The sequence below is a fragment of the Alligator sinensis genome, unplaced genomic scaffold (assembly GCF_000455745.1).
Source record: "Alligator sinensis unplaced genomic scaffold, ASM45574v1 scaffold135_1, whole genome shotgun sequence".
In the NCBI taxonomy this organism is placed as follows: domain Eukaryota; kingdom Metazoa; phylum Chordata; order Crocodylia; family Alligatoridae; genus Alligator; species Alligator sinensis.
This window is the reverse complement of record NW_005842293.1, coordinates 197,351-216,640: the sequence shown is the minus strand read 5'-3', so window position 1 is coordinate 216,640 and position 19,290 is coordinate 197,351. Positions and strand designations below refer to the sequence as shown.

The following is a 19,290-nucleotide window of genomic DNA, read 5'->3' as shown; positions in this document are numbered from 1 at the left end:
GAAAGAGTTAAGGTGACAGCTTCTTTGCAGATACTCAGAAATGGGTTAATTAAGAAGTTTATGGCAGTAATGTAGGAGGCAGTCTCTTACAATGCAAACTCCTTTCTGATGACCCCAGTCAGTTTCTCAACATTGAACAAATTAGTCATTGAATAGATTGAAATGAAGAAAACATTTCTCATTGTACTTACCAAAGAGGATACCCCTGGTTAGGCAGGTTTAGAACCTCCCAGGTACTTAGTGAATTTACCATTTCAGTGATCTGACTTTTTTAAACATGTACTACTTCAATAACATATTTTCATTTAAAATGTAAAGGACTGTGATAGAGTCTAGTAAATTCTTAATGTAGTGTTGTCATATTTTTGGTGTCGCATTTTAAATGCATTTTGCTTTTTTAGAAAACAATTAATAAACAATTTGATTTAACTAAAGAAGAATTTGAAAAAAAAAACCAAACCTAAAAAAAGGTATTCACCCTGGCTGCCTAAGGAACTGGGATCTCAGATCTGAGTCTCTAAAGGTTAGATTCTTGAGTCCCAGTGCAGATTAATAATATAACTGGCTTTACATTCATAGGTACTGAAGGTACTTGGCTATCTTTTAATTTTTAAGAACTCATCATCTTATTACAGAAGTGTGTATGTATAGATTTAGGTGCTTAGCTTTAGGCAACCCCATTTAGAAGTTTTGAATTATGCTTTGGCCTGAGCTCTTTTGATCTAATTCCCCCTTCCACCACATTGATATTTTGTGGCTGACTTCTTGGCTCAGAAGGTAATGTTGATTGTAAGGATGACAAGATATTTGCTCTGAAACGCGTGACATTAGACATAGAGCTGTGTGATTAAGACAGTTTGTCATTTGAAACCCAGATGCTGCTAGCTGTTTTTATCCAACACACGCTCTTATCTGGTTCTCACTCATGGTAATAATGCCATTGTGTGCATAGGAGATTGTAAAGAAAATGGGAATTAAAATGTAAGAAGTCATTATTCAGAGTTGTAAGCCTACTGTTAATATTTGAAATGTTCTGTGTTTCCCAATCTGAAGGCTGTGTTTCTGGGCGATATGGATATGGATGTAAGGAAGCCTGTCCTGAGTGCCGTAATAACCTACCTTGTAATAGCTTGACTGGGATTTGTGATGAAAACACCCGTTGTCTTGCTCCCTTCAGCACAAGGAGTTGTGTAATAAGTAAGTTCTAACAAAGGGTGCCATGAAACAGTCACTTTTATACTGTGTTTTCTGGTTTTAATCCACATAAAAATTAGCTGGTTTGGTTCTCGGATCAGGGAAGACATTGACATGAGTCTAGAAGCTCTTGCCCAAGCTCTTTTCATTTTTCACCGGTTAGTCTTTGAAACTTTGTTTATGTGTATGGGTTAGTGTTTAACAAGAGACCTAGAATATCTCCTTGCCCTGAAGCTTCTGCCTCCTAGCAGTTCACAATGAGCTTGATTGCTGCCTTCTTCATGAAAGAACCTACAGTGATTGTGTTAGATGCTACCATTTTCCTATAACATAAAGAACAGGTAGAGCAGCAGTGCAGGCTTCCCACTTTAATGTGCTAACAGCTGTGGCCTTCATGCACATTTAATTTAGTTGGCTAAGACTGTCATAAAGGTTTTGGTGCCAGTGTATGAGTGAGATGGCTTCTTTTCTTGCCTCACATTTTTGCCCCTAGTTAATCTGCTTTGCTGTTACATAGGGAATAGAACTTGACCCTGGTTCCTCACTGTGAAGACAGTCCCCAGTAGGGGTAGCACGGCCATAGTCAAGCTTTATATTACCGTTCTTTACTGTTACCAGTGCAAAGGATGTGGAGGAAGTACATGGGACTCTCTGTATTCCAACTTTTCCCAGCCCCCTTGGAAAGTTTGGCTCCCTGGTATAAGTTTGAGAAGCCATCAGAGCAGCACCTTAATTATATCTCTTGATCGGATTTATGTGTATAATCATTTACTTGCATTTGCTTTTGCCCCAAAACTCAAAATGCAGTAAGTACCAGATTTCTAAACATGGAGAAGAATCATCCATGTCCAGGGAAGCTTAAACTCTTACAGGCAAAGACAGACCAAGGAAAGAGAATATAATGTACAAGAAAGTGATGGGAATGATCTTAGATTCATAATTTATTTATGTAAGAGGGTTTTACTGTTTTGTTTTTGAAGTTCTATATGCTTAGTTCCCACCCATCCTGGCAATTCACTTGTCCTATGCATCAATTTCCAGCTGCAGAACCAATATCTCCCTCCCTCCCTCCTTAAAGTCGAACAGCTTATGTATGAAGTAAACACATAAAATCAGATGACTGAAACAAGTACAGTGAAGTAAGAGCTGTGTTGCAAAGTATAATGTTATTGTAGGGAGAGGAAAATCTTATAACGAAGTTACGTGAAAGAACACCTGCATTTTGCATCAGCACTTAAATTTTGCTCTGAGCAGTGCATTTTTATCAGTGCATATGCTAAAAACAGAAGCAGCTAGAGTAACATGTCCACACTGTGGCAATGTTATTTATGATGGAGGCCTGAGAATAATAGGCAACATAATCATAGAGGTCAGGGGTATAGGATTAAGCAAGCTAATAATCTTAGTTCATTTAACACCTTTTGCTTCATATGCACACTTAATAAGATATATAGATAGGTAACTGGTGCTGCAGACAGCAGCAGTGGCCTGATTCTCCAGTAACTTTATTGAAGCCAGTGGGATTACATCAGTGTAAAACTGACCTGGTGCATGGAACAGTAAGACCTTTGCAAACTGTACAGATGGAGCTACTGCCACTTCTGGAGGGCAGCAGCTGAGCTACTATTTACATTGGAGATGCTGTTCAAAGCTAGTATTTCAAGAGATTTTCACTAAGTAAACCAGGGCTAATGCCACATTTAAATTAGTATAGTGACTTGTCTGTGCAATCTAGAAATTGTATTTTCTGTATGTGAGAAGATTCACACTTCACTCTCTCATCCTTCAAAAAGTCTCATGACTTGATGACAGAACCATTGTGTACCTAAGTATTTCTAGGATCACAGTCTTAACAAAGGTGCTGACAGGTGTCCAGCTGTCTCATGTGCACACAATATAGGTTTTATGGCTTACTGGTCTACCACCAATGTCTGTGTGTAGCCTTCTCAGGACAGGTAAGGCAGTAGCTGCAGTGGACTTTTTTTAATGCCTGTCGCCTTGCACAGGTCCTGCACAAAGCCTATGAATCACCCAAATCCCACTTTTGCTGCCAAAGGAAGGCATAAGTAGGTCTTTGAACAGTGAATAAGCTCTGTATCAGCCCTTTTCACAGTTAGTTTTTTCACTTGAAATGCATGCTATTTTGTGAATGCAAAGAATGTCGAGATATTTTTTTAATGGTAAATGTCTGTAATTTTATTTTTGACATGAGACACCAGTGCTGTCTTTATTTTTTTTTTTTTAGGCACAGTCAGTTTAAAATGTCCAGAACTTGGTTGGCAATACTGGAAGAGGTATTGTTACTTTATCCTTCCAGCTAATTGGAAACCTTGGAAGGATGCCAATACTACGTGCAGTCGGTACAGAGGTGCTGAACTCCTTTGGTTTGAAAGTGTGGAAGAACTGGTACAGTTATTAAGATCATCCCTTTTCTCCTGTTAATGAGCTGGTTGGCCTAGGGTTGGAGCACTTCAGAATAGTGGCACTGTAAAGGTGTTATAGTAGAGGCTGTTCTTTTCACACTTACATGGAACAGTAAACATCACAAAGGTTGTACATGTGAAGAATATGCTTCACTAGGCATCCAGGGAATTTGTTTGACCTTGTAGGGGATTTTCTGGCCTGGAAAGCCAGCATATTTGGACTCTTAGATAACACCCTTTTTCCCTTCTCTTAGTTTAATTTTTTTTCTTTTCTTATTTGGATAAAAATAATCAACCCACAGATGCCTTTTATTTCCATGTTCCTTTTTATTTCTGAAAACTTGTTTGCAGACTTGGATAACAGAAGTTGTGTTTGGAGAAACATGGACAGGACTGCAAGATATAAATCAAGATGGTATCTGGGCATGGGCACATGAAGATAGTGCATCTAGTGTTTTGCCATGGTTTGTATATGAAATAATCAGGAGTTGTTTTGATGTTTAGTTTAATGTGTTTGTACTACAAAAGCACAGTAAAACAAAAGTGTTATCTGTTTTACTATGCAGATGCAAAAGAAATCTCAGATTTATTACAGCCTTAGACATATTGTTAACATGAATATTTCAGTAAAATCTTATGAAGTCCATTCCACTCTGTACAGGAAAATATTTAGGCACTGTTTCATAGAACACTGAATATGTATACATTTATGAACAGTATGTATATATTAATAACATATTTATAATCGCATTAGGAGGCCCAATTTAGACCTCTCTTGTTTCATGCAAAAATAAGGCACGTGATTGAAAAAAGGCATTACATTACAAAAAGTTCAGCGAGTGTAGTCTTCATCATCCTGTTCATAAATCTGTGAACTTCTTCTGAAAGCTAGTTAGGGTGTCTCCTTCAACTACTCCTATTAACAGGCTATTGCAGAACTCTACTTCTCTGATGGAAAGAAGCCTTCTGATTTCCGACCTAACTTTTATTTGTGTTCAGATTTGGCCAATTTATTTTTGTGCCTGCATTTTCCTAAATAGCTTTTCTTCCATCCTTATGGAAAAAACAATCCTATCTCTTCTCAGCTTTCATTTTTTTCATACGCTAAACAAACCAGCCTTTTAGACTGTTCTTGTCATACAGGCTCTCCGTTCTCTCAATATATACTAGTAACCACTCTCTTCACCTGTTTGTTTGAATTCCTCTCTCTTGTGCATAGTCATCCAGCATATTTTACGCAATATTTCTGTATAATACTTTAAACTAGGGGTCACGGCAGCGGTGTGGGTTACATTGTGTTGTGCTCAGGCCAGGCAGTGGTGGTGGTGCTAGGAGGGGGGGCTATGGTGAATTTTTGGGTGCCTGCAGCCCCCTATGTAGCCCCGCTTCCAGCGCCGTCTGGCACACCTCAGCCCCAGTTCGCAGCCAGCCTGGCCAGTGTGCAGATCCAGGGGCACACAACCCCCATTCCGTCCCAGGGTGTGTGCCCCTGCTCCCTGCACCCCCTGGGCAAGCCGCTCACAGCTCCGCTGCCCTGGCTGTACAGGGCCTGCCCCTGCTCCAGCCCTATTCCCTCCCTCCCTGCCATTTGGGGGGTGGGGGGCAGATTGAGGCCTCAGCAGTGAGGGAGGAAGTGGGGCTAGGACTGGGGCCTCAATCTGCTCTGCCTCCCCCCTCCAGCCCTCTCCCCTTCCCCGCCCTTTCCCCCACAGACTTACCTGCTGGGGCTGCATGCTCCCAAATATGTTTTTCTCCTTCTGCCTAGATCTGCCCCCACTTCCCTCCTCAGAGACTTACCTGCTGGGGGGTGAATGGTGGTGCACAGTAGATCTTAGGGTACTTTTAAATGCCAAAGTTGATCTCCTACTTAAAAAGGTTGGAGACCACTGCTTTAAACAATGTAAAATCATCGGAGTGGTATAATTTCAAACTTATACTCATTCAAGGCAGGCAGTGATTATACCTTGATTGTACCAGTCAATAATTGTTTGTCCTTTCTTTTGCAGCTTTTGTAATATCTGACATTTTAAAACACTTTTATCATTAAAAATCCATTTGTCATCATGGTGAATGGATACTGTTCTCTATAACAATACGGAAGGAGGGTTTTTTTTTTGGAATCTTTGTCTTGTATTCTAGGAACGGCATAGACTGTTGATGAGGAAATTCTCCCCCTTCCCTACTGCTGTTTTTTTTGTTAATCCCTGGTGGGCAGTCAGAGACAGTTTTCATATTAGATTCTAGTCATTTTTATTCCTTCCTTTGCAGTGGATTATTTTTTCCATGTCTCTTCCAACTCATGTTCTGTAGATAGTTCATTGTTCTTGTTGTCCTTCCCTCAATCCGTCCCAGTTTACTGACAGCTTAGGTGAGCTAGATACAGTCCAAAAAGAACTGATGCCCTGAATTGTGTTTTTATTTTCTGCAACAGGTTAGCCCTAAAAAAGAAGAAAAGACAGCATAGATGTGTTGAATTGACAGCTGATAAATACGTGTCTGTAGCAGACTGTAATAAAGCCAAGGGGTGGGTGTGCAAGAAGGCAGCAGAACCAGGTTTGAAGTCTGTTGATTTATATTAATGTTTTTGTGGAATTTCCTTTGAGCAGAAGGCCAGTATGTGAAAGGTTTAAGTATGAGTTGAATAGTGCCTATACCTTGTGCTGTCTTTGCACGGGGATGAATTTCTGCTTTATCAAAATTAGCTTACCCTATGTGGTTGAAGATTTTTTTTTATTGTATTTCCCAAAGGGCAGAAACATTGAGCACTGATAGAAGCATCCTATAAAGTGTCTCAAAAAGTTTACTAGAGCTTATTCAAAGCATTCCAAAAGTGAACTCTAATAGCTGCATGTATGTTCATCAGAATGCACTGAGGTTTTAAATACAGTTTTAACACAGCCTAGAGAAAGAGACAGTATGAGTTGTTTGTGAATAGACATAATCTATTCATATAACTTATGCTGAGCAAATGAATGTGGAACAACGACAAACTGACTGTTAAGACCAAGGTCAAAGTATATCATGCTTGCATCATCAACACAATTTTGTATGGCAGTGAATCCTGGATTACACTCTACTCAAGAAAAACACCTCAACAGCTTCCACTTACATTGCCTTTGCCTCATTCTAGGAATTTCCTGGCAGGACAGAGTTGCCCATGCTGAGGTCTTGGAACATGCCACCGTTCCAAGCATCCATTCTCTTCTCATTCAGCATTATATGCAGAAAATGGATGATGGCCATATACCCAAGGATGTCTTGTACGGAGAACTCTTTACAGGAAGATGACCATGTGGGCATCCTGATCTCTCTTTCAAAGATGGTTGCAAGAGAGATATGAAGGCAATGAACACTGAGCCAAATGACTGGGAGAAGATTGTTGAAATGAGGATTGAAGGACTTGGAAACAGCCTTTGAAGCATGGAATAAAGGCTTTTGTGGAAAGAAGAGCCCAATGTTCAGAGGGGAGAAGAAACCTTGAGAAGAACCGGCATCCTATTCATGACTGTTAGATATGAAATTCACATGTGAAAAGTTCAAGAATTGTGCTCTTCAGCCACACTTGCAGGTATTCAACAAGATGTTGTCTCATTCAGTTCAATTCTGTTGTCTCGTAAGACAGACAGATGCCTATAACAGCCTAGAGAAAGAGACAGTGGGCATGTCTACATGTGCTATTAATGCAATATAGGCTTACTGCACAGTAAAATACCATACAGTAAGCCTTCCCTGGGGGCGTGACTATACTTGCACCCTGTTGGGAGCAAATCTGCTCCCAACAGGAGCAGCCCAAAACAAAGATGCTGTTGCCCTGCTGCCCCCCTGCAGCAACCAACCAGGGGGAGCTCCAGGCTTCCTGGGGTGCTAGCCCGGGGATTGGTTCCGATGTGCACAGGGCCAGGAGAGCTCTGCCAGCTGCAGTGGCAGCTATCTCCTGGCCCCATGCACATCAGGAGGGGTCCTGATGTGCACCAGGCTGGGAGACAGCTGCTGCTGTAGCCGGCAGAGCTCTGCCAGCCCCATATACATTGGGACACAGCTGCCAGTGAGCCCCTGTGCCCAGTAGGGTTTCCCCATCAGATGGCTCACTGGGACCTCGTTGGGGCAGCTGCCGGTGAGCCCTGAGCTGGGCGGGGATTCCCCTTCCAGCATTGGGCTGGCTGGGACCTGTCCCATTCTAGAGGGCTCCCTGATGGCTGAGCGAGGCAGTGAGCCCTGTCGTACCCGTAAGGGGTCGAGTGGTATAACTTATTTTAGGATAGACACACAGAACTTTGAAGCAAGCCTTTGTTTATTAAAAGGAAAAACTTAAAGAGTATACTCACAAAATCCAATACAACATGCTTAAGTCTTGTTACTTCTTATGCGCAATTTCTAAAGACACCCTTAAAGATGATGCCTGGAGCAGATCAGCTGAGCCATCGGTTGTGCACTACCTGCAAAGCTTCCCAAGTATCTGTTCCCTCAGCAGTACGTTTCTATGAGAGCCCTAAGATCTGCACACTTTGCTTAAATTTTGGGTCAAATTTATTTGCATCTAAGCGGAATTTAGGACCAAATTTAGATTAACATTTACTGTGATTGGCCAAATGCAAGAACATTTTGTGGTTAGCGTGGTAAGTTGCTAGTTTCAATTTTATACTGCATTGTGGTGAGATACCCTTTTCACCTCCTGACCTTAAGAAGCTGATTTTCAGTCTTTTCAAGCAGTTGATATGGAGGGCGGAAAGAGAGAGAGGAAGAGAGAAGAGAAAAAAACGCCACAAAACGAAACTCCAGGAAGAGTATAACCTAAGAGACCTCACCGTCGCAGAGTTGTTTCTTCATGGTTCGCCAGTACAGGTGTTTTATTGCTTTGACAATGTTGTGAAACCATATGTTTCCCTGCCTCGGCGGCTCAGTAGCAACCGTGCAGTTAGAACACTTAGGATTCTCTTTTGTCAAGTTTGTACCTTGCTCCTGTACTGTCAGCAAAACCGTAGGTATGGGTATCACAAGCCCCCAGCTGAGTGAGGAAGCAGATAGCTCCCCAGTCCTGAAGCTGCTTGACTTCCAGCTCCTGTGGGAATCTTGAAGTCATACAGCGCCGGGATGGGGGTGAGGGGCAAAAAGCAACCTCGTCCCGGTGGCTCCTGGGGAGAGCTTGGGAGCAGAGCAGCACCAGGATGGGGGACAGAGAACTCCTTCATTCCCTGTGGCCCTCAGCTGGTGTAGCTGACAGGGAGCAAGTTTGGTGTCAGTCAGCATCTACATGAGTGCTGCTGTGCGGTAACTACTGCGCAGTTAATCTAGTACCTGTATTTACTCAAAGTTGCCCTCAAGCGCGGAGGCATTGACAGCAATGGCTGGGAGGAGCAAGCTGATGACTGTTTGGTGTGGCACCACGTGGTCCACCAAGGTGTGCACCACTTCGAAGCCCAACAACTCAATACTGAGCCAGAGTGGCGGCAGTGCAGGAAGGAGAAGGAGACTACCTCAGAGCTGTGAATCCCACTCCCCCACGCAACAACATGCCCCCATTGCCGAAGAATGTGTGTATCCAGAATCAGGCTCCTCAGTCACCTGAAGACCCATCAAGCCTGACAGACACCATCCTCGTATGTGAAGGACTGCCGACAATGACAACGACCATGCAGTAGATTAGTCTACTGCACAGTAAAGCTTCTCATGTAGACGTGCCCAGTATAATTTGTATGTGAACAGACATTGTCAATACAAGCTGCTTCCTGATACTGCTGGGCATCTGAAGTTTTATAGAAAAAATAACGTTGTACATATTTTCCAGAAATGGCTCCTATTAGCTTTATTATTATTTATGTTTAAATGTTGGCTGTAAAGAAATGCAAAAAAAGTCTCATGTTTCACTGTCAGCAAATGGCTGGTATTTACAGACTGCTTAATGTCTATTCATATAAGGAATTAAACATCTTAAGGCAGTTGAGTAATGACTCTTAGCCATTCCATTAAAATCTCAGATGGTAAAGGGTAGTGAATATGAACTGTAACACATGTAAATTTTATCAGTATACATTAATCTATAACTATCACCTCATCTGTTTATATACTGTGGCAATCTTCTAGTAAACCATCAGTGAGTGAAACTTTTTTCTTTCTTCAGATCTTGATGTGTTCATGGGCTTTTGGGATACAGTAACAGTCTTTCCAACATTGACAATATCTAATAACTACACTAACCATACACTGGCCAGAGAACAATGTGTAAAGCAGAAACGTGGGTGCCTTGGCTATATGCTTTGGAGAGATGCTTATTTACTGATACCTAACTCTGAATTGGTTATTGGTGGATTTGCACCCAGTGTCACATACCTAAAATCAGGTAGTATACCTTATTTGGATATATCAGTGAATTTTACCTCCTGTTAAATAAAATTTCCTCATACGCTAGGTAGCACCATGAGGGTTAAGTGGATACTGTGCATAGTTTTTAAAAATTCTGTTCTGGCTTAAATTCTAGTGACCCCTAGCTGAAAATTGCTAACATTTCATTTATTGTAAAGAGAAGGAACATATTATTCAGCATGTTTTCTGTGAGAAAATGTCCATTCTAACCATAACAGTTTTTTTCCCCAAGATTGGTATGTGTTTCATTTCTTTTGAAGCTTGTAATGTTGGATACTATGGAGTGTCGTGTGAACAGGAATGCTCACGTTGCTATTGGGACAGGCCATGCAATAGCATATCTGGAGAGTGTGTGGACAGTGTTGTTTGTGCTGCACCAGAAGATGTAGGGGCCTGTGATTTAGGTAAGCATTTATTTTAAAATCTTATCTGTTTGATAATTGGGATTAAAACTCAGCGTTCCTTCCTCAAAGTTTAAATAAAATACCCATAATGCGGTAGTGGATCCAGCTCTTCCATGATTTTTTTTATTTTTATGGTATGCAATGTTTCCTTGTTGCCAAGTAAGCTTACATGGGAATGTGAAGGTAGTGCATCTGGTTTTTCGGCATGGTATGTATATGAAGCAATCAGGGTACTTTGGTGTTCACTTCAATATGTTTGTGTTACAAGGGCATAGTAGAATAGCAGTGTTATCTAAAACAACTCATTTTGTAGTAAGTTATTTTTCTTATTTTTAAATTTGTGGGAAAGCTTCATCAGTATGCAGTAAGGCAGAATCTGCAATTGCCTTCACTAGTGTACGTTTCCAGTAACTCCATCAATTTGACTTCCACTGTTGTGGTTCAGTGGTAGAATCCTTGCCCTCCATTTGGGAGACCAGGGTTTGATTCCTGAACATGCATATAACTACAGCCATTGAGGCACTGAATGGACAGACTTGGTCAGGCATTAGGATCCTGTCTCAATGGTCTGAAGGGGGGATGGAAGGTCTGGGCAGCCTCCCCTCCTCCATACTTCTGCCTAGGTGTATGTGTTAAAGGTCCTGGTGACCTGTCATGCATATACCATGTTACAGAAGGATCGGTGGTTGCCTACTAAACCATCGAATTGGGGTAGTTATGCAAGATTTACACTAATATAATATATAACAGAATTAAGGTGACAAACCCTTCATATAAGCTGGTTGACTTTACTGACTGACATATAACGTAGCTATAACAATAATAGGCTTATTCTGTCTGTCTGGAGCACTCTTGATTGGTTGTCTCAGCAGCTAATCACAATGCTTACTGAAACAAGCAATACAGCCAGAATAAGCATGTTATTCTTATAGATCCTGAGGCATTTCAAACAGATCTGCAGGCAAGTCAGAGCTAGAACGAAGCACCAGGGTCCCCCACTGCAGAGCGGACAGGCTTCACTGAAGTAGGGGGAAGCCTTGAGGCCCTGGGGGGGCGCTGCCCTGGTAGAGGGAAGCACCAGGGTCCCCTGCAGCTCAGGGTCTGCGTGATCCTCTGGCTGCAGGAGACGCAGGCAGGCTCTGGGAGAGGGGGGGGAAAAAAAAAAATCAGGCCCCTCGCCACTTCCCCCTGCCCATCAGGTTATGTAGTCCCTGAGCTGCAGGGGGGAGGGCAGGGCAGTACTTCCCTCTGCGGTGGCAGTGTCCCCTAGGGCTGCCCAGGTGGGGTGCTAGCTGTGTGGGTGCAGCCCCAGGTTGCAGGCAGCACCCACTGGATCCAGCGGTGCATGGGGCACTGGAAGCCTGGGTGTGCCTGGGGAACCTTGGGCTTGGCAGGCTTCCAGCACCCTGTGTACCATCCCTGCTGCCTGGGACTGCCCGGAAGCGGGCTGGCTGCCCTGGAAAGGCAGCAGGAGGGTGGCTAGGTGTGCTGGCAGCTGGAGAAGGTGGTGGGGATGGTGCACGTAGCACTGGAAGCCCACCAAACCTGAGCTTCCCCGAGTACGCCCGAGCTTCCAGCGCCGCATGCACCATCCCTGCTGCCTTCTCTGGATAGGGCCCTTGTACACGTGAGGAATATCGCTGTTATTTGTTACGGAGCAAACTAAAATACCTGGGATGTGTTTTAGTTTGCTACATAAAAAAGTAATTTAAATTGAAATATGCCACTGAATGTGTACACTGTTATGAAATTTACTTGTAACATACTGCCAAGTGTGTATACTGTTATGAAGTTAAATCATTAAAAAGGGCAATTTCCTCACGTGTACAAGGGCCCATTCTCTGACTGAACAAATTACAACGCCAGACTTTTGACAAAATATGTATTTATATTCCTAAGCCTGTGTTTACACATGGACAGCTTTATGTGTAGCCTTGTCAAGGGTGAGAATTTCTGATTCTGTTAAAGTATTCAGTCAAAGGATAACTAAAAATCCTATATTTAAAGAAATACTTTTGCAATAAAAATTTAATCACAAATGTTTTGCGAGTTTCAGCTTTTATATATTGAATTTCTTCCACTTTCTCCTGAAGAGAGAAATAGAGAGCTTTTCACTGTGCTGCCTGTAGAAGAATCATGTTTAATAAATGCATTTCAAACATCTCTTTTTAATACTTGGGGAAGAAAGCTTTTAAACCAATCTGGGCAAAATCAAAGGGATGCAGACAAGACTGATAAAACTGACACATGCATCTGGATTAATAGACCTGGTTCCCTCCCTTGCTGTACCTGTTTCTGTGGAATTTTTCAGATGCTAAAATTACATTTCAGGACCTTGCCATCTCAGGTGCTTGCATCTTCTGACCTGTGCCTGAGAACAGATAGCCATAGAGGAGTAGTGGTGTGGTGTGGAGATTTTAGGCCTGATTTTTCTTTTGTTTCCCTGAGAAAGTACTGTGTTTTCTCACACATTATATACCTTTCCTCCCAAAATCAGTCTCCCCCCACTCCCCCAATATATTGGGGGGTGCATGTTAAGTGGGAAAGCTAATGCTCTGCCCAGGAGAACAGCTGCGGTATTACTATTCAGGTAGCTGAGGGAGGAACTAAATGGCTTGTTGCTCTTCACTGTACAGGTGTTAACAATCATATCTCCTTTATATTGGTGTTGATGTTCCATTAATCAAGCTAACCTTTTCTGTGTGCTAGGTGCTGGCTGGTCTCTCTACTACTATTTCATAGCCTTTTCAGTGTACATGCACCCATGGAGATGAGTCTTTAGCAGCAGCTAAGGATTTGGCTGTTGTTAAACTGAAAAGGAAAAATGAGTCAGCTGAAGATTAGGCTCTGTCCCGTCTCTCTGCAGCCATAACTCTGGAAAAAAATCTTTTGTTCTTCATTCTGCCTTTCCAAAATAAGGCATTTACTATATTTCAGGGTGTGTTGTTTGTGTGAAACGTGTCTGTTTTCTCAGAACATAAGAACACACAAAGTGCTGTATTAGGTTGGACCAATAGTCCATCTAGTCAAGAATGCTTTCTTCTTAAAGGAGAATGCTTTCTTCTTCAGAAGAATAGCCCAAGGCCTAAGTACCACTATCATTTCACTTCCATCTTCCAACAAGGGCCTCAGTGGTTCCATGACTTTGAGCTGGTTCTCTGCATAGGTATGAATTTCCATGTCGGACCTGGGGTGAACGTCATCTTTTTGCAGCAGGCCTCCTGCTGTTGGCAGTGATTACTAAACTGGCATTTACATGAGCATTTGCTCAGTTTAGCCCAAGCCAATTAATATTTTTGTGTATGAATATTGATATGGCTGCCCGGTTTGTAGGCATGATAAAGAACACTAGTTAGATGTATAGTCTCAGGAAGTAAAACAGTTGCCAGTCCCATTTAGTCTTCTAGAAGTGATTATACAACACACTATCTAAAAAGCTGTTAGGGTAGAAATGGGAATAAAAACAGCTGTGTTGAGAGAGGAGCATGAGAAGCTAAATATCACAGGAAAAAAAACTTTTTAGCCATAAAAGGAAGCTGTTTTATAGGATTTGCAATTTTCTCTTTTCTTTTAATGTCAGGCAAGTACAGCTTGAAGTGTCCTCTTGGTTTTGGCTGGTGGTACAGGAATGGATGGTGCTACCTTATAGAAGGCAACAGAAATTTGAGCTGGATGGAAGCCAGGCTGTTTTGTAGCCATTTTAAAGGAACAAGTCTATTGAAGCTGGAATCCTCTGATGAAAAGGTTTGACCAGGAATAGTTTTCCTCTTACTTGGGAAGCAGTCTGATGTTTTCTTGAGTAATGGAGACCATGAAAGGTACCGTATTTCACAGTGCATAAGTCAAGGTTTGAAGCCCAATTCTTAACTCTTAAAATTCAACCTCGACTTATACATGGTACCCTGTGAGTGGCACCAAGTTTGGCTTTCAGCTGGCATGGCCCAGGCAGTGCTGCTTGCAGGGGATGGGGCCACGCCAGCGAAGTGCTGAGCCTGGCACCCTCACAGGTGACAAAGCTGGGATCGGAAATTGGCTGGTGCGGCCCTATCCCCTGCAAGCGGTGCTGCCTGGGCAGCACCAGTGCTGCTCACGGGATGAGGCCACGCCAGCTGAGTGCCAAGCCCAGTCCCATCTGCTGCCAACAGTACTGCTCAACGTGAGCCCAGCCGCATCCCCTGCGAGTGACGCTGGACTCGGTGCTTGGCAGCAGTGCTCGCAGAAGACAGGGCCAGGGTTGGTGTTCAGCTGACGCAGCCCCATCCCCTGTGAGCCCAGCACCACTTACAGGGTTTGGGGCTGTGCCAGTTGAGCCTGACCCCATCACTGTCCCCTGCTAGCAGCATGGCCCCAGTTGAGCGCCAAGCCCGGTGCCGCTCATGGGGGACAGGGACAGAGCTGGGCTTGGCAGTCAGCTGGGGATGTGCTGCTCGCAGGGGACAGGGCCGTGCCAGCCGAGCATCAAGCCTGGCCCTGTCTGTTGTGAGCAGCACTGCTGAGCACTGAGCCCAGCACCTCTTGCAGGGGATGGAGCTGGGCTCAGCTCACCAGTGCTGCTCGTCAGTGGATGGGGCTGGGCTTGGTGCTCTGCTGGTGTGGTCCAGCAGCACCACTTGCAAGGGATGGGGCTATGCCAGTCGAGCGCCAAGCCCAGCTCTGACTTTTACATGGTGCCTATGAAAATCTTAACTTTTTATCGGAAAACCAAGGATCAACCTATACACCATGTCGAATTATACACCGTGAAATACAGTACATATCCTTCCTAATTTTTTGCACGTTAAGGGCCTTGTTCTAAGGGCACACTACAGACCTTAATTTTAGGTGGCTCCTGGACCTCTTAACCCCTGCATTGTCCGCACATTAACACATGAAACTAGTTTTAAGCACTCATTAGGCGGTTTAAAGTTATGCCATCCAGTTTACATTTATTTTTGATCGTGTTACCAAGCTCATGTTACACTAATCTGTAGCCACTTTAGGTCCTGATCAGGCCCGCTGCCTCCTTGGCCCCCCTAGTTGGGTTCCCACTCTTGTTCCCCAAAAGCCCAGATCAGCCCACTGCTACCCTTCCCCTCTTGGAATGGGCTTGCTGTTCCCAGGCCCCCCAGCACCCCATATCCATGCTCACCACCACCACTTCTCCCCCTACCCCAGTAACTTTTGTCTGTCTGTGCTATCCCAGGGGAGCAAGGAGGGAAGGGAAAACCCCTGCTTAGCATCTGCTGCTGCCTTCACGACTGCTGCTGTCTGGGGTGGGCTCAGCCAGAGAAGAGCAGCAGCTCAGTTGGGGCTGGGCAGGTGGGGTTCCCCTTCCCTTCCTGCTCCCCTGGGACAGTGTTGGTTTCTCTCCTGGTAAAGTAAGTGGAATGGGGGAGTCCTGGGGGCAGGGGAGTGCAGGAGGGAGCCTTGGGGAGCACTGGGGAAAGCCTGTAATGGGAGCGGGGGAGAATCTTAATGTTTCAGTCCTCAAGGCGCCTGCTGGTCTGAACTTAAGACTGCTCCAAACTCAAGCCATCACATACGCTGATCAACACTGGAGCAGCAAAAAGTGTAGTGTGTAATCAGGCCCGTGGGAAGGGGTGGGAATAGCAGGGAAATCACAGGTAACTCCTCTGGTTTAGAGGGAAAAATATCTGTGGATTTCCTCCCGCTCCTTTGTCTTCTGAAGGACACTTGTTTACATGTTTGTTGCTAATACTGTGTGGACCATTCAAAATGTCTGTGTTTTCTGTGTTAATAAGAAGCAGAAATTGGGTTATGTGGAAAGGTAACAAATGAAAACTTGTGGTTTAAATGATATCAGGTCTTGGAATAACACCTAAAAGTACCTGTTAAAAACTGAGTTTTCTGTATCAGTTTGTAATTTAGTGGATTGTGTTGCTTTACAGGACTGGCTGCAAAAGATGATAAAATGGCCTGTGTGGATAGGAATGAATAGGGCGACATCAGACTCTGTGTGGCAGTGGATAGATGGAGCAACAGCTGACACCTGGTAGAATTTCCTCTCTTGGTATTTGTAGCTTGTAATAGGTGCAAAGTTTATAGGTTGGATACTGTTCCCTGTAGTTGCTAAAGGTTTTGGATGCTTGACTTATTGTTCTCTTGATCAAGCTAAATTAAACAGTGTGTATATCAGGCCTTTGAAATGTATAACTCCCCCAAAATGTTAATTTAATGTCGTGGAGGCAAATCTGTTGAATTAATACACTTTTTTTTAACTAGGAACTGAAAGAAATATATATTCTGTGTGTGCACAATCCAGATACAGTGTCAACAGGTACCATGGATTCAAATAATGCCTGATAATTATCTAGGTCATGGTATAGTATAATGGGTACCTAAACTGTAGTAGGACAGTGCTTTAAGGCAGTAGTACTCAGGCTTTTTGGACAAATGGACCATTGTAACTATGAAATATTTTGTGGGCCACCAAGCACTGTTACCAACTTTTTATATACAAAGATAGAAATGGCAGTACAATGGCTAGGTGAACCGCTATGTGTACACACATCACAGTTTCACCATATTGTCATTGTCCAGACTAGGACTGAAACTTGTGTGGTGTACCATCCACAATGGCTTTCCCAAGGGATAGGGGCCTCCCCAGGAAAGTTAATCTTACCAACACTTTTGGCAATGATAACTTTTCTGTTTCTGATCACATTAAACAGAAAAGTTATCATTGCCAAAAGTGTTGGTAAGATTATATTGTACTTTTCTTTTGGAATAACACCTAAAAGTACCTGTTAAAAACTGAGTTTTCTGTATCAGTTTGTAATTTAGTGGATTGTGTTGCTTTACAGGACTGGCTGCAAAAGATGATAAAATGGCCTGTGTGGATAGGAATGAATAGGTCGCCATTAGACTCTGCGTGGTAGTGGGTGGGATGATACTTTTCTTTTTTCTCTTTTACCTCATTTCCATATCCCCCAAACTTAGTCATCTTGTCCATATAGGTTATTTTCTGTTCCTCTTTTCTTGGCATAAGATTTAATGAAAAGTAATACATTTGTTGTTTTGTTCAGTTGTATCATACAGTATACACAGGATTTATAAATCTACTGCATGGGAAATGTAACTTTGCTGTTGAAGTCCTTCTGTTTTTAGGCTGATTTAATATGTGTAGATGACGCACCATATTCTTGCTGGGGTTTTTCCCTTGCATTTTGAAATTCATTTTGGAATTTTGCTTGTTTCAGGATAAAGGTTCAAGGAAATGCAGCTGCAAACTGCGTTGCTGTTTGGTATAATGAAACGACTTTACGAGGAGTTGATTGCCTTTCAAAACACAATTTTGTGTGTAAAAGAAGAGAATGTAAGTAACTAGCTAGCTTTTCTTTTCACTCCTTTTATTTCCTCCGCAGTTTCTGTAAGTTCTTGTTAATTAGTTACAAATGATTGAGTATTTTAAAGTGCGCTTTTCCACTTGGAAATACAGGGGGTTCATTTTGCTCATAATTTTCTTCACACGCTGATGTAGTTCTGTTGTCTTCTGCGCAGTTGCTATTGGTTTGTTTAGGTGTGACATCAAAATAAGGCCCAACACATTCTTTACTATATGCCCTTGCTTTTTCATACATACTAATTATTATGTAATGTAAAGATGAGGGCTTTGATATCTAAACGGCCTTGTTTGTGGACCGGCAGCAGATTTAATTTTCCAGTTTGCATAAATTTAGGTATGTAACTGTACATTATGATTCCTGGTATAAATATTGGTTTCCTTTCCTTTAGTAGCTTGCTATGTTAAATGGCTTTAGTTAGTTGAATACTAGGCTCTAATTTAGAATAGGAAGAGGTCATGTGATGCTTAAAGCACCGAGCTAGGCCTGAGGAGGGTTTGGATTCAGTCTCTGGCTCTGCCCCAGATTTTTTGTGTCGTTGGTCAAGTCCCTTAACCTATCAGTACCTTAGTTCTCCGACCACTGCAAGATAGACACAGTAGTTTTTCCCTATCTTTCCCCGGTGAGAGGATAAATCCATAAATACTGGAGGAAGATAGATAAGTTATTATGACAGAGGCCATAATTCTGGGAATCTTTTTTCCTTTCTTTCTCTTCTGTGTAGCTGAAAATATGTTTCAGTTTTATGCTGGCCACATCATAATGCACAGTCAGAATGCGATTCCAAAAGTGCACTCTTCCCTTAAATCTGCTGAAAATGCTTGCCTGTATGAGAGAACACACTGTACTGGAATAGTCTATTCAAAGAAGCAGTATCATTTGGTTGGTGGAACAGAAATATTTAGAAGTTCTTATAAAGCTGACTCATTATACCTTAAAACTGGTAAGTATTTAATGGGTTTGTATGTATATTTGTAGTTTGTATTTATATTTGTCATATAAAGTTCGTGTTTGATTATATCAATCAAAGTACAAATATGGACTATGCCCTTTTTAATAGAATGTCTTTTGCATTCAGTTTTCCATTTCCATCGTTCATTAAAAATTCTTTCATGTCTCTGGATCTGCCGTATAGTGAGAGGCCAGTGGTGACTTCCCAGAGTCAAGTGTGAACTGGGACGCTTCTGCCTAGAACTGTTTCAGAAATTTTCTGTCTTCAGTCTTGAAGGACAGTGCATCACTTAGGAATATTAAGAGAAATTAAGAAAGAAGTGGGTTTTTAGAAATACGCAGGATAGAGATGGAAAGATTATTCTCTCTGACTCTCTGATGTGAACTTGAAGTAACTCACTGACCTTACAACAGTTAGTCCTGTCTTCATTTTAATAAGTTCAGAACTAACTCCTGTGTGTGTGCGTAAACATGAATTATAACAATAAACACAGTCCCTTGTACATCGAAAAACCTACATAGTTCAAACAGATAATAGGGATTCATTTAGTCTGCAACCTAAAATTTTTCCTTGCACAATCTTATCCCCTTCACATTTTTTTGAGGTGCCTGTGA

At 42.6% G+C, this 19,290-nt stretch overlaps 1 protein-coding gene across 1 annotated transcript in view; it reads left to right on the top strand.

The window, feature by feature from the left end:
- LOC102376885 overlaps nucleotides 1-19,290 on the top strand; it is an 83,730-nt gene that overhangs the window by 29,079 nt on the left and 35,361 nt on the right. The window contains exons 15-24 of the mRNA XM_025209515.1: nucleotides 1,054-1,197; nucleotides 3,440-3,600; nucleotides 3,969-4,081; nucleotides 6,049-6,170; nucleotides 9,736-9,954; nucleotides 10,238-10,381; nucleotides 13,962-14,125; nucleotides 16,270-16,373; nucleotides 17,581-17,696; nucleotides 18,449-18,667. Coding sequence (XP_025065300.1) covers nucleotides 1,054-1,197; nucleotides 3,440-3,600; nucleotides 3,969-4,081; nucleotides 6,049-6,170; nucleotides 9,736-9,954; nucleotides 10,238-10,381; nucleotides 13,962-14,125; nucleotides 16,270-16,373; nucleotides 17,581-17,696; nucleotides 18,449-18,667 — 1,506 coding nt within the window. The remainder of the gene's footprint in view (nucleotides 1-1,053; nucleotides 1,198-3,439; nucleotides 3,601-3,968; nucleotides 4,082-6,048; nucleotides 6,171-9,735; nucleotides 9,955-10,237; nucleotides 10,382-13,961; nucleotides 14,126-16,269; nucleotides 16,374-17,580; nucleotides 17,697-18,448; nucleotides 18,668-19,290) is intronic.